This window comes from Schistocerca gregaria, chromosome 6 (assembly GCF_023897955.1).
Source record: "Schistocerca gregaria isolate iqSchGreg1 chromosome 6, iqSchGreg1.2, whole genome shotgun sequence".
Taxonomy (NCBI): Eukaryota; Metazoa; Arthropoda; class Insecta; order Orthoptera; family Acrididae; genus Schistocerca; species Schistocerca gregaria.
This window is the reverse complement of record NC_064925.1, coordinates 253796828-253818600: the sequence shown is the minus strand read 5'-3', so window position 1 is coordinate 253818600 and position 21773 is coordinate 253796828. Positions and strand designations below refer to the sequence as shown.

At 44.8% G+C, this 21773-nt stretch overlaps 1 protein-coding gene across 1 annotated transcript in view; it reads left to right on the top strand.

Annotated features, from left to right (window-relative positions):
* LOC126278056 (39S ribosomal protein L4, mitochondrial) overlaps positions 1-21773 on the top strand; it is a 59437-nt gene that overhangs the window by 22966 nt on the left and 14698 nt on the right. The window contains exon 4 of the mRNA XM_049977874.1: positions 8909-9018. Within this exon, the coding sequence (XP_049833831.1) occupies positions 8909-9018 (110 nt within the window). The remainder of the gene's footprint in view (positions 1-8908; positions 9019-21773) is intronic.

The window sequence follows — 21773 nt, the reverse complement described above, 5'->3', positions numbered from 1 at the left end:
GGCCATCATACTTTCTGACATCTGTGGGTCATCATCGGAGCTGATGGACATTGATGTCAACCGGGGGGTGATCTTCTCACCCCAGGAATAAATCTCCGGCCACTACGGTCCCTCCTCCAAAGCACAGAGGCAGGGTGAAAGTTCAGCCACCCTGATCACTGGCTCCCATATTACAGTGGAACCTGAATGGGTTCAGGACGCATGTGGCTGAATTACAACTCCTGATACGAGAGTGCCCTTTTTGCTTATGTCTCCAAGAGACACATTTTCGGGCCACTGATGCTCCTTCTTTATGGGGCTATACCGTATATCGAAAAGATGATCTGACGGGGGAAAGGGCAAATAGTGGTGTTGTAGTTTTTGTCCATAACATGCACCACTCATCTGAGCTCCCTCTCATTACAGACTTGCAAGCAGTTGCAGTTGACCTTCTTGTGGGTCGGAGGCTCACAGTCTGTCTAGTTTATTTACCGCCGCAGGATGCATTAGACTCTGAGGCTCTCACAGACCTTATTAGCCAACTCCCCTGCCCATTTCTTCTTCTGGGGAACTTGAATGCTCATAATATCTTATGAGGCTCTTCGACTACTTGCCCCAGGGTCGCATTCTGGAAAGCCTCATGATGTCTGAAGAACTGTGCATCCTCAACTCTGGTGCTCCCACTAATTTCTGTACTGCTTCCGGGTCATCATCGGCTATTTACCTTTTCTTTTGCTCACCAGCACTCACGGGTTCTGCTCTGTGGGAGGTTGCTGCTGACCTCCATTCTAGTGACCATTTCCCGCTTTGGATTCGCCTCCTGGATGAGGCTGTGGCATTACCAGTGCCACCCCGGTGGCACCTCTGCAGAGCTGACTGGACACTTTTCAGCCAAGTGGCTGTTTTGGAACACCATGCCAGCGTCCACGAATGGGTAGACCATGTTACAGCCATGATCTCCCATGCTGCTGAATTGTCAATCCCACGGTCATCCGGTCATCCCAAGAGGCGTCCTGTCCCTTGGTGGACCACTGAGTGCTGCTCAGCCATCCGAGCCTGCCGTGCAGCTCTGCGCCGCTTCAAGTGCCGTCCCTCAGCTGACAATCTTGTGGCCTTTCGGGTGGCAAGGGCCAAAGTGTGGCGAGTGATTAAAGAGAGCAAATGATGGTCATGGCAATCGTTCTTGAACTCCATCTCCCGTTCCACTAGTTCTACGAAAGTATAGGAAGCCATCAGGAGGATTTCCGGGAAACTCAGCCAACTACCTGTCACGGCATTGCTGCATTGGGGATGTCTCCTCATGGCGCCGAGAGACATTGCCCATACACTGGCCATGCATTTTGCGGAATCTACCGCCACTATTAACTGTGAGCCAGATTTCTGCCGCTACCGCACTGCCATCGAGAGGGGTCACTTGGACTTTCAGTCTCCAAATTCTGAACCCTACAACTGCCCCTTCACAAAGTGGGAACTGGATTCAGCGTTGTCTGTGGCTCATGATACTGCGTCTGGTCATGATCAAATCTGGTACAGCATGCTGCAGCACTTGTTGCTGCCATCCAAGGAAGTTCTCCTGAATTGTTTTAATATGATATGGTTATCCGGCACGTACCCTGACTCGTGGAGGGAGGCGATTTTGATTCTCCTCCTCAAACCGGGGAAGGACCGAACGCATCCCAGTAGTTATCAAAGTATTGCTTTGACAAGCTGTGTCAGGAAGACGTTGGAACATATGGTTAACCGTTGCCTGGTTTGGCTGTTCGAGACCATGCAGCTCCTTAGCCCCTCTCAGTGTGGCTTTCGGAGATGTCTTTCAACTATAGACAACTTGACGCTGCTTGAGGTGGCCATCCAGCAGGCCTTCCTACGTAACCAGCATTGTCTAGGTGTATTCTTTGATATTCATAAGGCGTATGACACTACTTGGCGCCGCCTTATCCTCACTCAACTCCATCAGTGGGGCTTTTGTGGCCGTCTCCCCATTTTCATTCGGTCCTTTCTTTCCCACCGCCTCTTTCGATATCGGGTTGGTAATGTGCTATCTGATTTGTACGTGCAGGAGAATGGTGTTCCTCAGGGAAGCATTTTAAGTGTCACCCTCTTTGCCGTCGCCATTAACAGTATCACGTCCACTATCCGGAGTCCTGCCCAATGCTCCTTGTTTGTGGACGATTTTGCTGTTTTCTGTTCTTCCTCCAGTCTTGTCACTGCTAGTCGGCAGTTGCAGCTTACGATAAAGCGATTAGAGGCATGGACTGTGAAGACGGGTTTTACCTTTTCTGCAGACAAGTGTGTGTGTGTGTGTGTGTGTGTGTGTGTGTGTGTGTGTGTGTGTGTTCATTTTAATCATTCTCGACATCTTTTTACCTCCCCTGAATTGCGTCTGAGGGACACCATTCTTCCTTAGAGACACTGTTAGGTTCCTGGGCCTCACTTTTGATTCCAAGTTGTTGTGGTTGCCTCACCTTAAAGACTTCAAGGTGCGGGCCCTGAAGGCAGTGAATATTTTGAAGTGTCTGAGACATCGGTCCTGGGAGCAGATCGGGCATGTCTGCTGCAGTTTTATAGGGCTTTCGTCCGATCATGTCTTGACTATGGTTGCACCGTGTATGGGTCAGCAAGGCCTTCATCTCTGAAGATTCTTGACGCATTACACCATGAGGGTATCAGGCTGGCCACTGGTGCCTTCCGTACCAGTCCCATCCCCAGCCTGTGTGCTGAGACGGGGGAACCGCCGCTCGCCATCTGGTGGAAAGTCCTCATGGTGCGACAGGTGTGTCAATTCCTTGCCTGTCCTACCTCTCCTGCGTACCCTACCATTGCCCGACTGCCTATGGAATGTCTCTTTTTCCAGTCGTCCCAGGGCAACGAGACCATTTGGGATTCGTGCCAAGCATTTGCTTGAGTCCCTTGGTGTGGGGCGTGTGCCCCCTCCCCCCCCCCCCCCAACTTCAAGGTTTTACCCACCTGCCTCCCTGGTTGCTCCAGAGGCCCAGCGTCCTTTTAGACTTGTCAGAGTACCGGCGGAGCTGCACTCCTGCATTTGTTTTTACCTCCTTATTTTCCGATATTTTACACCAGCACCCCGACCATGCACTAGTATTTACGGATGGCTCTAAACAGGGGGACTCTGTTGGTTGTGCTGTTGTTTTCCCTGATCGAGTCATCAAGCTACGGCTTCCTGCGGCGTTTACCATCTTTGATGCCGAATTGTTTGCAATCTTGCGGTCATTGGTGCAGATGAGATGTGTTCCCAGTCTTAAGTTTCTCATCTGTTCTGACTCCCTGAGTGCCCTTCAGACCATGCAACACCTGTACCCAGCGGATGCGGTCGTCCAGAACATCCATGATGCCCTACTTCACCTGCAACGGCAGGGGAAGGAGGTTTCTTTCTGCTGGCTGTCAGGGCATGTGGATATTAGGGGAAACAAACTGGCAGATGTGGCTGCCAAAGATGCATGTTCCCTCCCTCACGTTGTTGAATGTGCTGTCCCCCTCCATGCTGTTACCTCCCTTTCGCATTTTCGTGTTATGCGTCAGTGGGAAGAGGAGTGGTTGGCAGTCAGTGAAAATAAGCTGCATCTGGTCAAGGGCACCACGTGGCCATGGCGTACATCCTACTAATCATGCAGGTGGGATGAGGTTCTCCTCACTCGCCTCCGCATCGGGCACAGTCCCTTAACGCGTGGATTTTTACTCCGGCAGAAGGACCCCCCAATCTGCAGTGCTTGTGGCGTCCAGATTACTGTCCGCCACATTTTACTTGACTGTCTTTTATTCTCTGACCAGAGGGCGGTGGTTTATTTGCCACCGGATTTGCCCTCTATTTTGCAAGTCGACGCAAGGACTGTGGTTTTCTGTCCCGTCCAATTTGTTGCCTCAGATTTTAGGGAGAGGTTTTTAATGTGCTGCTGGGTGACTGGATCACCCAGGTTTTAGGTAAGAGGTCCGCCAGTCACGATTACCTCCTTGTTTCCCTTCGGTTTCTGTTCTCTTTTCCTTGTGTTTCCTTTCCTTTTTTAGTGTGTTTCTTCTCCTCTTGTTTTGCTTCTGTCTGTGAGGATGTGGACCTGCGTCAGGTCTGCGTCTTTTAGCCGTTCTCCTTGTTCGCTGTCCATCTTAGTCCCTTCACTGCATCTGTTCCTGTTTCTATGCGTTTGGTCGCTGCTGACCACGCTGTTTAGCGCTCGTAAACCTCAAAAACACACACACCTTTAAACAAGGTAGACTGAGAAGCTTTCACCTCTGCTGCCACCGTTGAATCTCCCTCACATGGTACCATCGATGTTGTGGTTGAGTGGGTCACCAGAACAATAGTTTCTGCAACGGAAAACACAATCCCTTCTTCTTTAGAGTGCCCCCAGCGAAAGTCAGTACCTTAGTGGTCGTCAGAATTTTCTGAGGAAATTAAAGAGCGTCAGCAAGCCCTACAGTGGCACTCTTCCCTAGAGCACCTAATAGCTTTTAAATTGCTCCGTGCCCGTGTTTGCCAGCTTATAAAAAGTCCTGAAGGGCTCTGTATTGAGTGTCTCTCTATTTCTAGTGACCATTAACGGTCTAGCAGCAGCTGTTGGGCCATCTGTCTCACCTTCTCTGTATGCAGACGACTTCTGCATTTTGTACTGCTCCTCCAGTACTGGTGTTGCTGATCGGCGTCTACAGGGAGCCATCCATAAGGCGCAGTCATAGGCTCTAGCCCACGGCTTCCAGTTTTTGTCCGTGAAGTCGTGTGTCATGCACTTCTGTCGGTGTCGTACCATTTATCCGGAACCAGAACTTTTCCTTAATGACTAACCACTCATTGTAGTGTAGACATTTTGATTCTTAGAACTGGTTTTTGACGCCCGATTGATGTGGCCTCATCATCTTCGTCAGCTGAAGCGGAAGTGCTGGCAGCATCTCAATGCCCTCTACTGCCTGGGCAACACCAACTGGCATGCAGATCGCTCTACGCTGCTGCAGCTCTACAGAGCCCTTGTTCAATCCTATCTTGACTATGGGAGTCTGGTTTACAGTTCGGCAGCATCCTCAGTGTTGTGTTTACTCTACCCAGTGCACCACTGTGGGTTTCAACTGGCAACAGGAGCTTTTAGGATGAGTCCATTGACCAGTGTCCTGGTGGAGGCCAGAGTCCCTCCATTGAAGGTTAGGCATGCACAACTGCTCGCCACTTACATTGCACACATTCATAGTTCTTTTGAGTATCTGAATTAGCGTCTCCTTTTCGCACCCATGGCGGTTCATCTCCTGCATCGGCGGCCCAGGTCAGGGCTTAGGATTGGAGTTTGTTTCCAGTTTCTTCTGTCTGAAGTGGGGTGCTTGCCTTTACCACCTGTACTTGAGGTCCATTCACGTGCAGCTCCTTAGAAACATCCTGCACTGCTATGCATACAGAATTACCCACATTGAAGAGTTGCTTCATGCTGACCTACCAGTAAGACAAACATTAACTCTAAACTTTCTTACTCAAATGGGAGTGAACAATGAATGGCCAAGGAATATTCTGTGGACAGACAAACCCCATTTCCATTGCCAAGAACATTACAATTCACAGAATTGCAGGCAACAGAAAATCTGCTCGCTTATCAGCCTGTAACTATGCATTGTGGCTTGATGGCATTGTTTATCCTCGGGCCACATTTTTTTGAGGAGATGATTTTTGCAGGTCCTGTCCCCTATATCATCACTGGCAAATACTATGAGAGTCTTTTGCACATCAACATTATCCCAACCCTTCAACTGCTATGGATGAGTGGGCAGGATCATTTTTATGCAAGATAGCACTGCTTTGCACATAGCACAGCTAGTGAAGCAGTTGCTGCATTGGCGTTTTGGAAATGCTAGAATTATCAATCATCTTTTCCCTACAGTCTTCGAGCCCATCTGATCTTTATCCATGTGACTTTTGGCTGTGTGTTTATCTGAAAGGTGCTGTATTAAATGCTTTAATTCCAAACGTAGCTGAATTGAAGGCACACATTGTGCAACATACTCTGAATGTGACCCCTGAGACTCTCCGATCTGTTGTGGAGCTTGTTGTTTCTCAATCTTAACTTTGTGGCAGAAAATGGTGGACGGGGTATTGAAGCATGTTTTGCGTCAGTTGCACAACAATGAAAAACTGATTTTCTTATTGCTTTTTATGCAGTTTTTGTTTCAGGAACTTAAAAACTGGTTTTTCCCATTTGATGCATTATGGCCTTGCCTTGGTGTATGGGCTTACTTAACTAACCGTGTCATTACTGTAGAAGGCTGATCATGTGTGATCATGCACGTATCACATTATCGTTGAATATAATAGAGGGAAACATTCCACGTGGGAAAAATGTATCTAAAAACAAAGATGATGTGACTTACCCAACGAAAGTACTGGCAGGTCGATAGACACACAAACAAACACAAACAAACACACAAAATTCGTCAGGAAAGAGGGAAGGAGAGGGAAAGACGAAAGGATGTGGGTTTTAAGAGAGAGGGTAAGGGGTCATTCCAATCCCGGGAGTGGAAAGACTTACCTTAGGGGAAAAAAGGATAGGTATACGCTCACACACACACAAACACACACACACAAACACACACACACACACACACACACACACACACACATATCCGTCCGCACATACACAGACACAAGCAGACATTTGTAAAGGCAAAGAGTTTGGGCAGAGATGTCAGTCGAGGCAGAAGTACAGAGGCAAAGATGTTGTTGAAAGACAGGTGAGGTATGAGCGGCGGCAACTTGAAATTAGCAGAGGTTGACGCCTGGCGGATAACGAGAAGAGAGGATATACTGAAGGGCAAGTTCCCATCTCCAGAGTTCTGACAGGTTGGTGTTAGTGGGAAATATCCAGATAATCCGGACGGTGTAACACTGTGCCAAGATGTGCTGGCCGTGCATCAAGGCAGGGTGATCCTCATTACCAACAAACACTGTCTGCCTGTGTCCATTCATGCGAATGGACAGTTTGTTGCTGGTCGTTCCCACATAGAAGGTGAAGAAGAACTCCAGAATTTCCTCTCCAACCTCAACTCCTTTGGTTCCATCAGATTCACCTGGTCCTACTCCAAATCCCATGCCACTTTCCTTGACGTTGACCTCCATCTGACCAATGGCCATCTTCACACGTCCGTCCACATCAAACCTACCAACAAGCAACAGTACCTCCATTATGACAGCTGCCACCTATTCCACATCAAACGGTCCCTTCCCTACAGCCTAGGTCTTCGTGGCAAACAAATCTGCTCCAGTCCGGAATCCCTGAACCATTACACCAATAACCTGAAAACAGCTTTCGCATCCCGCAACTACCCTCCTGACTTGGTACAGAAGCAAATAACCAGAGCCACTTCCTCATCCCCTCAAACCCAGAACCTCCCACAGAAGAACCACAAAAGGGCCCCACTTGTGACAGGGTACTTTCCGGGACTGGATCAGACTCTGAATGTGGCTCTCCAGCAGGGATACGACTTCCTCAAATCCTGCCCTGAAATGAGATCCATCCTTCATGAAATCCTCCCCACTCCACCAAGTCCTCAAATCCTGCCCTGAAATGAGATCCATCCTTCATGAAATCCTCCCCACTCCACCAAGAGTGTCTTTCCGCCACCCACCTAACCTTCGTAACCTCTTAGTTCATCCCTATGAAATTCCGAAACCACCTTCCCTACCCTCTGGCTCCTACCCTTGTAACCACCCCCGGTGTAAAACCTGTCCCATGCACCCTCCCACTACCACCTACTCCAGTCCTGTAATCTGGAAGGTGTACACGATCAAAGGCAGAGCCATGTGTGAAAGCACCCACGTGATTTACGAACTGATATGCCTACACTGTGAAGCCTTCTATGTGGGAATGACCAGCAACAAACTGTCCATTCGCATGAATGGACACAGGCAGACAGTGTTTGTTGGTAATGAGGATCACCCTGTGGTTAAACATGCCTTGATGCACGGCCAGCACATCTTGGCACAGTGTTACACCGTCCGGGTTATCTGGATACTTCCCACTAACACCAACCTGTCAGAACTCCGGAGATGGGAACTTGCCCTTCAGTATATCCTCTCTTCTCGTTATCCGCCAGGCCTCAACCACCGCTAATTTCAAGTTGCCGCCGCTCATACCTCACCTGTCTTTCAACAACATCTTTGCCTATGTACTTCTGCCTCGACTGACATCTCTGCCCTAACTCTTTGCCTTTACAAATGTCTGCTTGTGTCTGTGTATGTGCGGATGGATATGTGTGTTTGTGCGAGTGTATACCTGTCCTTTTTTCCCCCTAAGGTAAGTCTTAAGCTCCCGGGATTGGAATGACTCCTTACCCTCCCCCTGAAAACCCACATCCTTTCGTCTTTCCCTCTCCTTCCCTCTTTCCTGACGAAGCAACCATTGGTTGCGAAAGCTTGAATTTTGTGTGTATGTTTGTGTTTGTTTGTGTGTCTATCGACCTGCCAGCACTTTCGTTGGGTAAGTCACATCATCTTTGTTTTTAGATATATTTTTCACATTATGGTTGGTTTAATGTGGAACTCACACCATAGTCATTGTATTGTGTGATTCATCTGTCATTTGTAGCCAAACCCATTTGTTATAACATTTACAGCACCATACAGTGTGAAAATTTATATTAGTGCCCCCTCCCCCCCCCCCCCCCCCCCTTGTAAAATTCTCTGCTTCTTTAACAACATTCCGTTCAAATTTGATGTCATTCTGAGCAGTGGTTCTTTCTTTACAGCATTTTAAAACTGAAACATCAGTTATTATTACTCCGTGTATTATCACACTTCTTATTAATTACTTATGTTTCCATTAAGTTTGGCAATGAAATGATTGTATTCTTTTATTGATATCTGATTTAAAAGTTTTGTTAACATAAAAATTTTAGAGGTTTCATATATTCAATTTTTTATGAATTTACATTTTGTTATTTTCAGGATGATCTTCACGTTGTCAGCTCTTTGGAAATACCAAATGATGACCCTAAGTTTATAGAAGATCTACTGGAATGCAGAAATTGGGGCCCATCTGTACTGTTTGTGGATGAGTGAGTCTCTTGGTTGTTTTATTTCTTTTCTAATTTTGTTACAGTAAAATTATGATTAGGCAAGCCAGGATAATAAAAAAAATCAGCTTAGTCATCTATATCTTCTTCCTTCCGCGACTGCTTATGTATAAACATTTAGTTCAGTGATAGCTAAATAATATGAAATTCAACCAGATTTCACAAAAAAGTCAAATATATGAAAACATGAGGGTATGTTTTTACAAGTGATTCCTCTTAAAGTACGTGGTAAGATGTTTCATATATTCTGAAATAAGTTGAAAGTAATATCAGTTGATTTTGCAAAGCTACCTGGGTAAGTTAGTGCTGCAGTTAGAATTTTAAAGAAGGCTAGTCAAGCCACAATGAGATAGTAGATCTGACACATGAAGTATCAGTGTGATACTAATTCCAAAACCTCATTGATTGTCATTTATTTCCATCATCAACTTGCTATTCGACTGGGAATGACCAATATTGAATATTATTAGTGGAATACAGCACTGTGGTAGGCATCTCTGCACGAAACAGCTGAGGATGTCATCCTGACCACTAGCAGAGCCACCCAAATTTAATATTAGCCTTGAGAAACAACAAGGGTTATGCTTTTTATGTGTGTTCAAAGGCTTAGCTTTTGTGCCAGCTGATAAAGGAAATGCCACTGTGGATTTCTGAACAATGAACAACGAATTCTGCCACCATAAAGTGCTACACTTTTAGAGGACAATACATGCTGGTAGCTTAGTTTTGATCCAACACAGGCCCTTGTCAGGAAGGCAGGAAAGTTCTAGGATGATTCTGGTTTACCAGGATGAATGAAGAAATTAATGCCACATTCCCCAGACATTCCCAGCTTTGTAGATTGATGAAGATATACAAGGAAGTTATCCCACTTAAGCCCATTTTTGATGCAGTCAGTTCACCCACCAACAGACTGGTAGGCTTATTAGCGCTTAAAGAAGGGCACTGCAAATGCAAGTTGTTAACTCGCAAACAGTGAGACACTAGAAAATGAAAATATTGCAAAACGCCATAATTATCTGGATGTCTTGTCACTTTTTATGAGAGAGCTTGTAAAAGATATGCTGGATATTTTGAACCAACAGTTTGCACCTTGTCAAGTTGTTCCACCATGCCGTAATGAAAGTGTGCTACCTGTACCATGATGAATATTCTGAGATGACAGATGGCACAGCAATGGATCATCACTGTCTCCATCGATCATGAACTCTTGTGACATTGCTTCCATCTTTCTTTCTAAAGTATGCTGATAACACATTCCTCATATGGCCTAACTGTGAAAATGCACTGCAGCAGTTTGTTGATCACATTAAAAACATTCATAGCAACATAAAATTCTTGGGTGTTTTAGTTGAGCAGCTTGGTCATTTAGTGTATGGGAAACCAAAGTGGCTGGTACTTGAACACAAATAGTTTTTTTCCACCCTGTACACAAGACAGTGGTCTGAACATATTAATTCAAAGAGCAAAGATGATTTCTGATGACAACCATCTACACATTGAATTGTAGGATTTGGGACTCATGTTTACCGACCATGGTTGCATCAAGAGAGACATTTAAACTGCTTTCAAATACCACCAACAAAGTATGCCTCCTGAATTGGCGGAAAGTCCCTAACTGGATGCATCCATAGTATGACGCAGTGACCAGCAAGACAGAATGCGTGCTGCAGAGATGTAGGATGAGACAAGTGTTCAGGCCCACCTCCAAGACACAAGATATGTTACACCTTGTGATGAAGGAGGTCTTTGAGTGCCCCATGTGCATGGTGTCCCTTGCAAATGCAGCAGTGTCTAGATAGGTCATGATATTAGCACTGTAGCTGGGTGCTGTGCTGAAAATACAAGACACATCAAGGAAAGGGAGGTTGGCGGAACATTGCCAGGAGAACGGATGCAAGATATTTGAAAAGATGAGGCCCTTTGCTCATGTGTCATTATATTGGGACTCGATTATAAAGGATCGACCGAGATTAGAATACACTGCTATGTTTTTAACTGGGACCTATGGTAAGACAGAGATTTAGGAACCAGGTTTCAAATTGTAAGACATTTCCAGGGGCAGATGTGGACTCTGACCACAATCTATTGGTTATGAACTGTAGATTAATACTGAAGAAACTGCAAAAAGGTAGGAATTTAAGGAGGTGGGACCTGGATAAACTGACTAAACCAGAGGTTGTACAGAGTTTCAGGGAGAGCATAGGGGAACAATTGTCACGAATGGGGGAAAGAAATACAGTAGAAGAAAAATGGGTAGCTCTGAGGGATGAAGTAGTGAAGGAGCAGAGGATCAAGTAGGTAAAAAGATGTGGGCTAGTAGAAATCCTTGGGTAACAGAAGAAACATTGAATTTAATTGATGAAAGGAGAAAATATAAAAATGCAGCAAATGAAGCAGGCTAAAAGGAATACAAACGTCTCAAAAATGAGATCGACGGGAAGTGCAAAATGGCTAAGCAGGGATGGCTAGAGGACAAATGTAAGGCTGTAGAGGCTTATCTCACTAGGGGTAAGATAGATACTGCCTACAGGAAAATTAAAGGGACCTTTGGAGAAAAGAGAACCATTTGTATGAATATCAAGAGCTCAGATGGAAACCCAGTCCTAACCAAAGAAGGGAATGCAGAAAGGTGGAAGGAGTGTATAGAGGGTCGATACAAGGGTGATGTACTTGAGAACAATATTATGGAAATGGAAGAGAATGTAGATTAAGATGAAATGGGAGATACAATACTGCGTGAAGAGTTTGACAGAGCTCTGAAAGACCTGTGTCGAAACAAGGCCCCGGGAGTAGACAACATTCTATTGGAACTACTGACGGCCTTGGGAGAGCCAGTCCTGACAACACTCTACCATCTGGTGAGCAAGATGTATGAGAGGGGCGGAATACCCTCAGACTTCATGAAGAATATGATAATTCCAATCCCAAAGAAAGCAGTTGTTGACAGATGTGAAAATTACTGAACTATCAGTTTAATAAGTCACAGCTACAAAATACTAACGTGAATTCTTTACAGATGAGTGGAAAAACTGGTAGAAGCCAACCTCGGGGAATATCAGTTTGGATTCCGTAGAAATATTGGAACACGTGAGCCAATACTGACTCCACGACTTATCTTAGAAGAAAGATTAAGGAAAGGCAAACCTACTTTTCTAGCATTTGTAGACTTAGAGAAAGCTTTTGACAATGTTGACTGGAATACTTTCTTTCAAATTCTAAAGGTGGCAGGGGTAAAATACAGGGAGTGAAAGGCTATTTACAATTTGTACAGAAACCAGATGGCAGTTATAAGAGTCGAGGGACATCAAAAGGAAGCAGTGGTTGGAAAGGGAGTGAGACAGGGTTGTAGCCTCTCCCCGATGTTATTCAATCTGTATATTGATCAAGCAGTAAAGGAAACAAAAGAAAAATTCAGAGTAGGTATTAAAATCCATAGAGAAGAAATAAAAACTTTGAGGTTTGCCGATGACATTGTAATTCTGTCAGAGAGAGCAAAGGACTTGTAAGAGCAGTTGAACAGAATGGACAGTGTCTTGAAAGGAGGGTATAAGATGAACATCAACAAAAGCAAAATGAGAATAATGGAATGCAGTAGAATTAAGTCAGGTGATGCTGAGGGAATTAGATTAGGAAATCAGACACTTAAAGTAGTAAAGGAGTTTTGCTATTTGGGGAGCAACATAACTGATAATGGTCAAAGTGGAGAGGATATAAAATGTAGACTGGCAATGGCAAGAAAAGTGTTTCTGAAGAAGAGAAATTTGTTAACATCGAGTATAAATTTAAGTGTCAGGAAGTCATTTCTGAAAGTTTTTCAGAAATTACTGCAACCAGTCGCCTTTTATGTAGATGTATTTTATTTAACCATGACCGGTTTCGAGCTGCCTAGCAACTCATCATCAGATGGTATATACATTTAGTGCTTTTTTGTACCCATTGTGTGGGTGGTTGAGTATCTGTGGCTAGACAGAAACGAGAACAAATAATCGCTACATGTGGTACAGTAACACGAAATATTTACAGCATAATTTATGTTTAACGTATAAGAGCAAATAATCACTACATGTGGTACAGTTACACGAAATATTTACAGTTTAATTTACGTTTTGAGGTGTTACTTACAGATAAATCTTTCTGCAGGTATATATATTTCTTTTAGGACGTATTTTTGAAACAATTGTTGTTCTTGTTTTTCACAATTTCACAAGTTAAAACTTTCTCTAGATGTATATTACTTTTATGAGGCACTGTTGGAAACATATATCTTGTTTTTCGTAATCATCGCTGAACACACTTAGCCACAGATACGAATACAGGATTTACACATTATAAACAAGCCAAAGAGTACCTTCTTTGACTAGTACTCAAAACATCATAGGTCCCTGGTTGAGACCTCACCACTGCTAAAATTTTGAATAAAAATCATCAGCAATGGTGACCAAGGACTTACAGCATAAGACATCACTCTCTTTCTGCCAGCGGCCTTGTCAAAGTGGCCAGAGTTGCAGACAAAGGTTCAGGGCATTTTCTAGCCCTTGGGGTAGGAAATTGGCCATATGAGGTAGAAGAAACAGCAATGATCAGTGGCACAAGGATTCAGAGGGCAAAGGAAACCACAGCATTCAAGACATGATGTGTATCCACAGGACATGGGGGCTGTAATTGAAAACGTGTCATGATGATCTCTCCATAGGCGAAAGACTACGGACTAGTCCCCCCTTTGGATCTCCAAGGGGGTTATTCCCAAGGCGGAGGTGGCCACAAGAAAAAGATTGAATAACCAACAAAAGAATAATGTTCTATGAATCAGAGTATGAAACGACAGAAGTTTGAATGTAGCAAAGATGCTAGGCAGTCTGAAAATGGAAATGCAAAGACCCAATATTAATATAGTGGGGATAAGGGAAGTGAAGTGGAAAGAAGACAAGGATTTCTGCTCAGATGAGCATAGGGTAATATCAACAGCAACAGAAAATAGTATAATGGGTGAAGGATTTGTTGTGAATAAGAAGGTAGGGCTGAGAGTGAGTTACTGTGGAAAGTTCAGTAAAAGTGTCATTCTCGTCAAAATCAACAGAAAACCAACACTGACAACTTTAGTTCAGATATATGTGCCAATATTGCAAGCAGAAGATGAAGAGAAAGGGACACTATATGAGGATACTGAACAGGTAATTTAGTACATAGAGGGAGATGAAAATCGAATTGCCTTGGTGGATTGGAATGCGGTTGTACGGGCAGGAGTAGAAGAAAGGGTTACAGGTGAATATGGGTTTGATATTAAGAATGAGAGGGGACAAAGACTAATTAAGTTCTGCATTAAATTTCAGTTAGTAATAGCAAATAATCGTTCAAGAATCACTAGAGGAGGAGGTATTCTTGGAAAAGGCTAGGAGATACGAGAAGATTCGAGTTAAGTTATGCCACAGTAAGGCAGTGATGAAGAAGAGTAGGCTGAAGTTTGAGAGACTAGTCAGGAAGAATCAGTGGGTAAAGAAGTGGTATATGGAAGTACGAATGATTGAAGAGATGTGCTTGAAGTTGTCTGAGGCTATAGAAACTGCAATAACGAATAGCTCAGTAGGCAGTTCAACTGAGGAGGAATAGACATCTCTAACAAGGCCAATCATGGAAGTTGGAAAGAAAAAATATGAGTAGAAGGTAACTGCCATGAAACTGTGGGTAGTACCCGAAATACTTCACTTGATCAACAGTAGAGGGAAATACAAGAATATAGGAATACAAGTCACTTAGGAATGACATAAATAGGAAGTGCTGGGAAGCTAAGGCAAATTAACTGCGTGAAGAATGTGAAGAAATTGCAAAAGAAAAGATTGTTGGAAGGACTGACTCAGTGCATAGAAAAGTCAAAGCAACCTTCCGTAAAATCAAAGCAAGAGTGGTAGCATTAAGAGTGCAATGAGAATTCCTTTGTTAAATGCAGAGGAGGGAGTGGATAGATGGAAAGGGTACATTGGAGGCATCTATGAGGGCGAAGACTGTCCGATGACTTATCAGAAGAAGAAACAGGAAGCAATAGAGAAGAGATAGGGGATCCAGTACTAGAATCAGAATTGAGAAGAGCATTGGAAGACTTAAAATCAAATAAAGCAGAAAGAATAGATAAATTCCATCAGAATTTCTAAAGTCATTTGGGAGAAGGGGCAACAAAACAATATTCATGTAAGCAGAATTTATGAGACTGGCCTTATACCATCTTACTTTTGGACAAAGTCATCCACACAGTTCCAAAGATAGCAAAAGCCAACAAGTACAAGAATTATCATAAGATCAGCTTAAAAGCTCATGCATCCATGACAAGAATAGTATACAATGAATAGAAAAGGAATTTGAGGATTTGTTAGATGATGTTCAGTTTGGTTTTGGGGAAGGTAAAGGCACCAAGGAGGCAGTTCTGATGTTGCAGTTGATAACATAAGCAAGACTGAAAAAAAAAAATCAAGACACATTCAGGATTCGTTGACCTGGAAAAAAGTGTGGGGCAACCTAAAATGGTAGTGGTGGTGGAGAGTGAAGTGCTGCAGGTTAGACAGAGGGCAGGGGAGAGTTGGGGAAAGGGGGGAGGGGAGTAGCGAAAAAGGAGAGAATTATAAAGACTGGGTGTGATGGTGGAATGACGGGTGTGTAGTGCTGGGTGGGTGAGGACAGTGACAAAAATTGAGGCCAGGAGGGTTATGGGAATGTAGGATGTATTGCAGGGAAAGTCCCCACCTGCACAAATCAGAAAAGCTGATGTCGGTGGGAAGTATCCATATGGCACAGGCTATGAAGCAGTCATTGAAATGAAGGATGTGATGTTTGGCACCATACTCAGCAACAGGGTGGTCCACTTGCTTCTTGGCCACAGTTTGTCAGTGGCCATTCATGCAGACAGATAGCTTGTTGGTTGTCAAGCCCACATAGAATGCAGCATGTGGTTGCAGCTTAGTTTGTAGATCACATGACGGGTATCACATGACAGGTATCCCTGCGTTTGATGGGATAGGTTATGTTTGTGATCGGACGGTACGGTAGGGACTTCTTGGTATAGAATGGGTGGCAGCAGTTGAAGTGAAGGTATTGTTGGTGGTTAGTAGGTTTGATATGGATGGAGGTACTGATGTAGCCATCCTTGAGGTGGAGGTCAACATCTAGGAAGGTGACATGTGGGTTGAGTAGGACCAGGTGAAGCAAATGTGGGAGAAGTAGTTGAGGTTCTGGAGGAATGTGAACAGGATGTCCTCACCCTCAATCCAGATCGCAAAGATGTCATCAGTGAATCTAAACCAGGTGAGGGGTTCAGGATTCTGGGTTTTTAGGAAGGATTCCTTCAGATGGTCCATGAATAGGTTGGCATAGGATGGTGCTCTGCGGGTGCCAACAGCCTTACACCGGATTTGTTTGTAGGTAATGCCTTCAAAGGAGAAGTAATTGTGGGTGCAGATATAGTTGGCCTTGGCGACAAGGAAGGAGGTTGTTGATTTGGAATCAGTCGGGCATTGGGAAAGATAGTGTTCAATAGCAGTTAGGATGTGGGCATTAGGAATGTTAGTGCAAAGGGAGGTGGCATCAATCTTTTATGCAGGATGGTACGTTCTGGGTAATAGGTTGAAGGTGGGTTTATGACAGCAGAGATTCTCACAGTGGGAGCACAGTAACCGGCCATGTCCTGAATGGTTAAGTTTATGGACTTAAGAAAGCATGTAGAAGGTAGGAGTGCAGGGAGTGATAGAGGCGAGTAGAGAGATGGACTCTGTCACGAGCTTTGGGATGGGTCTAAGGATTTGAGTAGTGACTGGAGATCCTGCTGGATTTCTGGAATGGGGTCACTGTAGCGAGGTTTGTATGTGGAAGTATCTGACAGCTGGTGGAATCCTTCCACCAGGTAATCCTTGCAGTTCAATTCAACAGTGGTGGAGCCTTTGTCAAGATCATTTTTTAAGTGGTGGACTGCAGTGCTTTATCTGGATGTAAGGTTAGTTTGCATGTTGAGGAATTTGGGGAATGATGGCAAGGCAAGGATTGAGGTTAAGAAATTCTGGAAAGTTAACAGGGGTGATTTGGTGACAGTGGGGTGGATCACAGCTGGATGGAGGAGTGAACTGAGTTAGGCATGGTTCATTATTGGTCCTTGTTTGAATCTGATTGTTAGGGTTGGTGGCGAAAAAGTGTTTCAACTGTAGGGACCAGGAGAAGGAGAGAAGGTCTTTAACAAGTTCTGCATTATTGAATTTGGAAGTGGGGCAAAGATGAATCCTTTGGAAAGGACTGAAATTTCCATGGGGCTAAAGCTTCTGGAGTAAATAATCATCACTGTTATACGGGTCTGTTTAGGTTCTGAATTCTGTGTGGTGGTGGGATGGAGTTTTGTAGGGTGGGGTAAGTGTAGTGGGTCTGCAAGACAAGGTTTGTCAGCTATGAGGGGACGTGGGGGAGGTTTGGAAGTTGTTGTAGAGGTGGTGGACAGTGGTACTCCAAGGCAGGAGTAGGAAGTGATCAGGATGGAGAGCTTTTTGAGGAGTTGTTGTGCATGTTGCTCAAGTTCCTGCAGAGCAAGAGTTTCAGTGTGTGTTATGGGTTCCAAGAATTTGGGATTGCATAGCCAGGAGAGTTTTGCAGATGGAGAAAAGTTACTGCAAGGAGGTTTGTGCTTGGTAGATACAGTTTTGTAGGACTATGTTGATGAGGGCTAAGGATTGGCGGAATCTGAACAGGTGGAGGGAGGTCTTTATGGGAGGAGGGGTGGCAGCCAGAGATGGGTAATTTGATGGTTAAGGCCATTTGGGGGGATTCCACGAGCCAAGCAACAATGCCGGAACAATATGTGGGACTTGGATCTGTTAGGGATAAGGAAACTTTTCTGTATTAATGCAGATGGAAGGAGCAAGGATCCATGCTTGTGGAAAAAATGCAAAAAATTAGTAAATAACATAGAATTACATCAGAAAAAATTTGCAAAAATAAACCCAAATATGTCTGAAAATTCATGAAAATGATGAAATGAATGCAAAAGGAGGAAACAAGATGAAATCTGAGGGAGTCGACGATAGTGAAAGGCGAAAACTCACTAAAATTGGAGATAAGTCACAAGAATCAAAGTAAAGAATAAATAATAAAAAAATATTTATTAGTATCAGTACAGGTCTAAAGGTGGATAAGTGTGAAGAAGGGGGACGGCGGATGTGACTGGATGAGTGGGTGCGAATTGGGATACAACAAAGAAAGAGTGGGGTTGGGGAGGGGTTCATAGAATGAGATACAAGGTCATGTGTCACTGAAAGCTGAGGGGGAGGGGGACTGATGACCTCAGATGTTAAATCCCATAGTGCTCAGAGCCTGTTGAAAGCTGCGGGAAATAATGTGGAAATACGGAAGAGTGACACAGGGAGAGTGATCAGTTTGAAAGTAAAGGATTAATTATATTGGCAAGAGTAATGTGGCACATAAGATGTTGCACCGACAATCAGTGTTGTCTTGTAGCTGTCTCTTGTGCATGGCTGAGATGGTTGAACAGTATGGCTCATAAGTAGAGTGTGCAGTGTGGTATGTAAGGCAACAAGAGGAACACAGGAAAGAAAAGAAAGAATAACAAACATTGAGTATAGTGATGCATAAGAAAATAGTAACATAGGAAAACAGCACTGGGTTATGATCAAAGAAAAGCCGTCAGGCAAAAATCAAACAATAGAGAATTTAGGATGGAATGTAACAATGTTATGAAAGGGAAAGTTGCTACTCACCATATGGCAGAGATGCTGAGTCACAGGTAGGCACAACAAAAAGAAATAATGCTTTCAGTCCTTTAGACCTTCATCTCTCTCTCTCTCTCTCTCTCTCTCTCTCTCTCTCACTCACTCACTCACTCACTCACTCACTCTCTCTCTCTCTCTCTCTCTCTCTCTCTCTCTCTCTCTCTCTCTCTCTCACACACACACACACACACACACACACACACACACACACACACAACTCTCACAAACAACTGCAGTCTCAGGCAACTGAAACCACACCGCGAGTAGCAGCATCAGTGTATGATACGAGTGGCGACTGGGTGGGGGTATGGAGGAGGCTGGGGGGGGGGGGGGGAATAGTATGGTAGGGGTGGTGGACAGTGAAGTGGTGCAGGTTAGGTGGACGGCAGGGGAAAGAGCTTGGGGGGGGGGGGGGCATCGAAAATGGAGAGAAGTGAAAACCCCAAGATAATTGAGGAGGTAGGTGTCAACAAATCTTCAGTCGATGCCAAGCACCCACCCACAATGCAGTATACTCACTGCCTGTGGCTGAAAATTCTGATCAGAAAACCAGTCACAGGGTGCGCTTCAGTGGCCATAGGCACAGAGGTAGATGACGCAACAGGCAGGCTGCTAACGATTACATCTGCGCCCTCCAGGGCATCCGGCCAGGAAACCGAATGTGACCCTGTTGCTGGCTGTGTGAAGAGGAGCCAGTACAACTATGATGCTGGCAGCAGTGCCAGGTCAGTGTCCATGGATGTCTCGCACTGCGGAGACAACTGTCTGCTGGAAGTGACATCTGCAACTATGACAGTGGCTGCTGCATGCCCTGGCTGCATGTTGGATCTGTGAACAGAAAGAGAGCAGCAAAATCTGCTGAGTGGATTTGGCCAAAGCTTGTTCTGATGCCTGCTGGACCATGGATTATGTAGGTCGAATGAGATACCACCTCAGACACCACACCCCATTCCCATTTCCAACCCCTGCCAAATGCACAAAATAACAGTGGTTGCTGAGATCAAAACTGTGAATCAGAAGGAGAGACATAAGGTCTGTGTGATGGACATAACAAATGGAGTGAAATCCTGTGGTGTTGACTATGCAGGAGCTCTGCTGATGACTTTCATCTTTGGGCAGGGAGCGATATGACAACAGAAAAACTGTCAAAGACTGGTCCCGTGAGTGGATGGCTCATAACTTGTTTATGTGTGATTTAAAGGTCCTTACAAAGCGTTTGGATTCACCATTCACCTGTGAATGAAAGGGTGCCATAAGGACATTGTCTGCACCAAATTGTTCCAACTCCCAAAATATGAACTGCGGTCCATTATCTGACACTATCACCTGAGGTAAGCCTCCAGTGCAGAAGATTTGACGTAAGAGCTGATACTGTGGTGACTGAAGTAGTAGACTTCAGTGGAACAATGTAGGGAAACTTGCCATATGTATTAACAGCCATCAGCCAGTGCATGTTCCAGTATGGCTCAGCAGAATCTATGAGCAGGCATTGCCAAGGTCCGTCAGGATATGGCCACTCAAAGTACTGCCGTGAGGGAGCAGAGTGATACCCTGCACACATTGCACACTGTGAAGCCATGACCTCTAATTGTACATCCATTCTTGGCGTCGTACAGTGGCACTTTGTCAGCTGCTTGGTGCTGACAATACTCCAAAGTCTTTGATACAACAATGGAAGAACTATTCGCTGGAGGGACTGAGTGACCATGAATCTTGCATCACCACTTTCAGTGTGCTTCAGGAAGGTACCGATCTGTACAGAGATGGTATGCGATGAGTAAAATAGCAATGAACCACTGGGTGGCATATCTCCTTCAGACTCCGCGGCCACCCACAACGAACAAACTTGGGCACCACCTGCAAAACTGGGTCCAATATTGTCTCCTGTGCCACACACTGGAAGGTGACCAGAAAACCTTCCAAAAGCTGGATTTCTTCTGAATCAATGTGATGACAAGAGTCCTTGGAGGAATCAAATGCAGCGTCAGAGCCAATAGGGAGCCTCGACAGGCATTAGGGTGTTTGATAGTGGGCCAATATGCCCACAAGAGAAGGTCCCACTGTTGTAACTTCTGTACTGTATGTGCTTGGACAGGCTGGGAGGATCTAAACAGAGCTGTCTGTGGTCCGTGACTAGAGAACAGTAGCTGCACAGGTTTTGATGGAAGTGTGTGACCGACCCCATAAATGATAGCCAAAACCTCCTTTTCAAATTGGCTGTAGTTGCATTGGTCCTTAGTCAGTGTCTTTGACGCAAATGCGGTTGGTCTGTCATTGGAGCCCATGCAGGTTGACAACACTCCACCAGTGCCATAAGATGAGGCATCTACTGCAAGAATCACAGGCTTGCTGGGGTCAAAGCGAACCAAACATTGATCACTTAGTAGTGCCTCTTCCAGCCACTGGAAAGCATTCTGACATTCGGATGACCATATGAACAGACTGCTCGTGCAATGCCATATTCAGAGGTACTGTGATCTGAGCAACTTTCAGTATAAAATGGATGTAATAGGTTAGATTCCTCATTACAGCTTGCAATTCTGATAGATTGGTTGGTGAAAACAAGGCACAAATAGCCACTATGTGTTAGTGTGACAGATAGATTAATCACGTGGCCAAGGTACTCAATTTCCGTGTGAAAGAAGGAACACTTGGCGTAGTTGCACGTCAGTCTCTCTTTGAACAGTACTTGAAACAATGCCTCCAAATTTGGTAACTGTCCTGCTGGTGTACGACCAGAGACAACTATATCACCTAGATAGTTAGAACAAGAAGGTTCTTGTGGTGTGAGTTGCTCAAGGATCCTTTAGAAAGTAGCTGGGACGAAAGCGCTACTGAATGGGAACTGCTGAATTGACTCTCCATCTAAAGGTAGCTGCAGGGAGGCCTCCTGGAGATCAGCTTTTGAAAAGAAATGACCCTGACCTAATTTTTCCATCAAATCCGCAGGATGTGCTTGCTGTGTAAGTCTTGTGGGTGCTA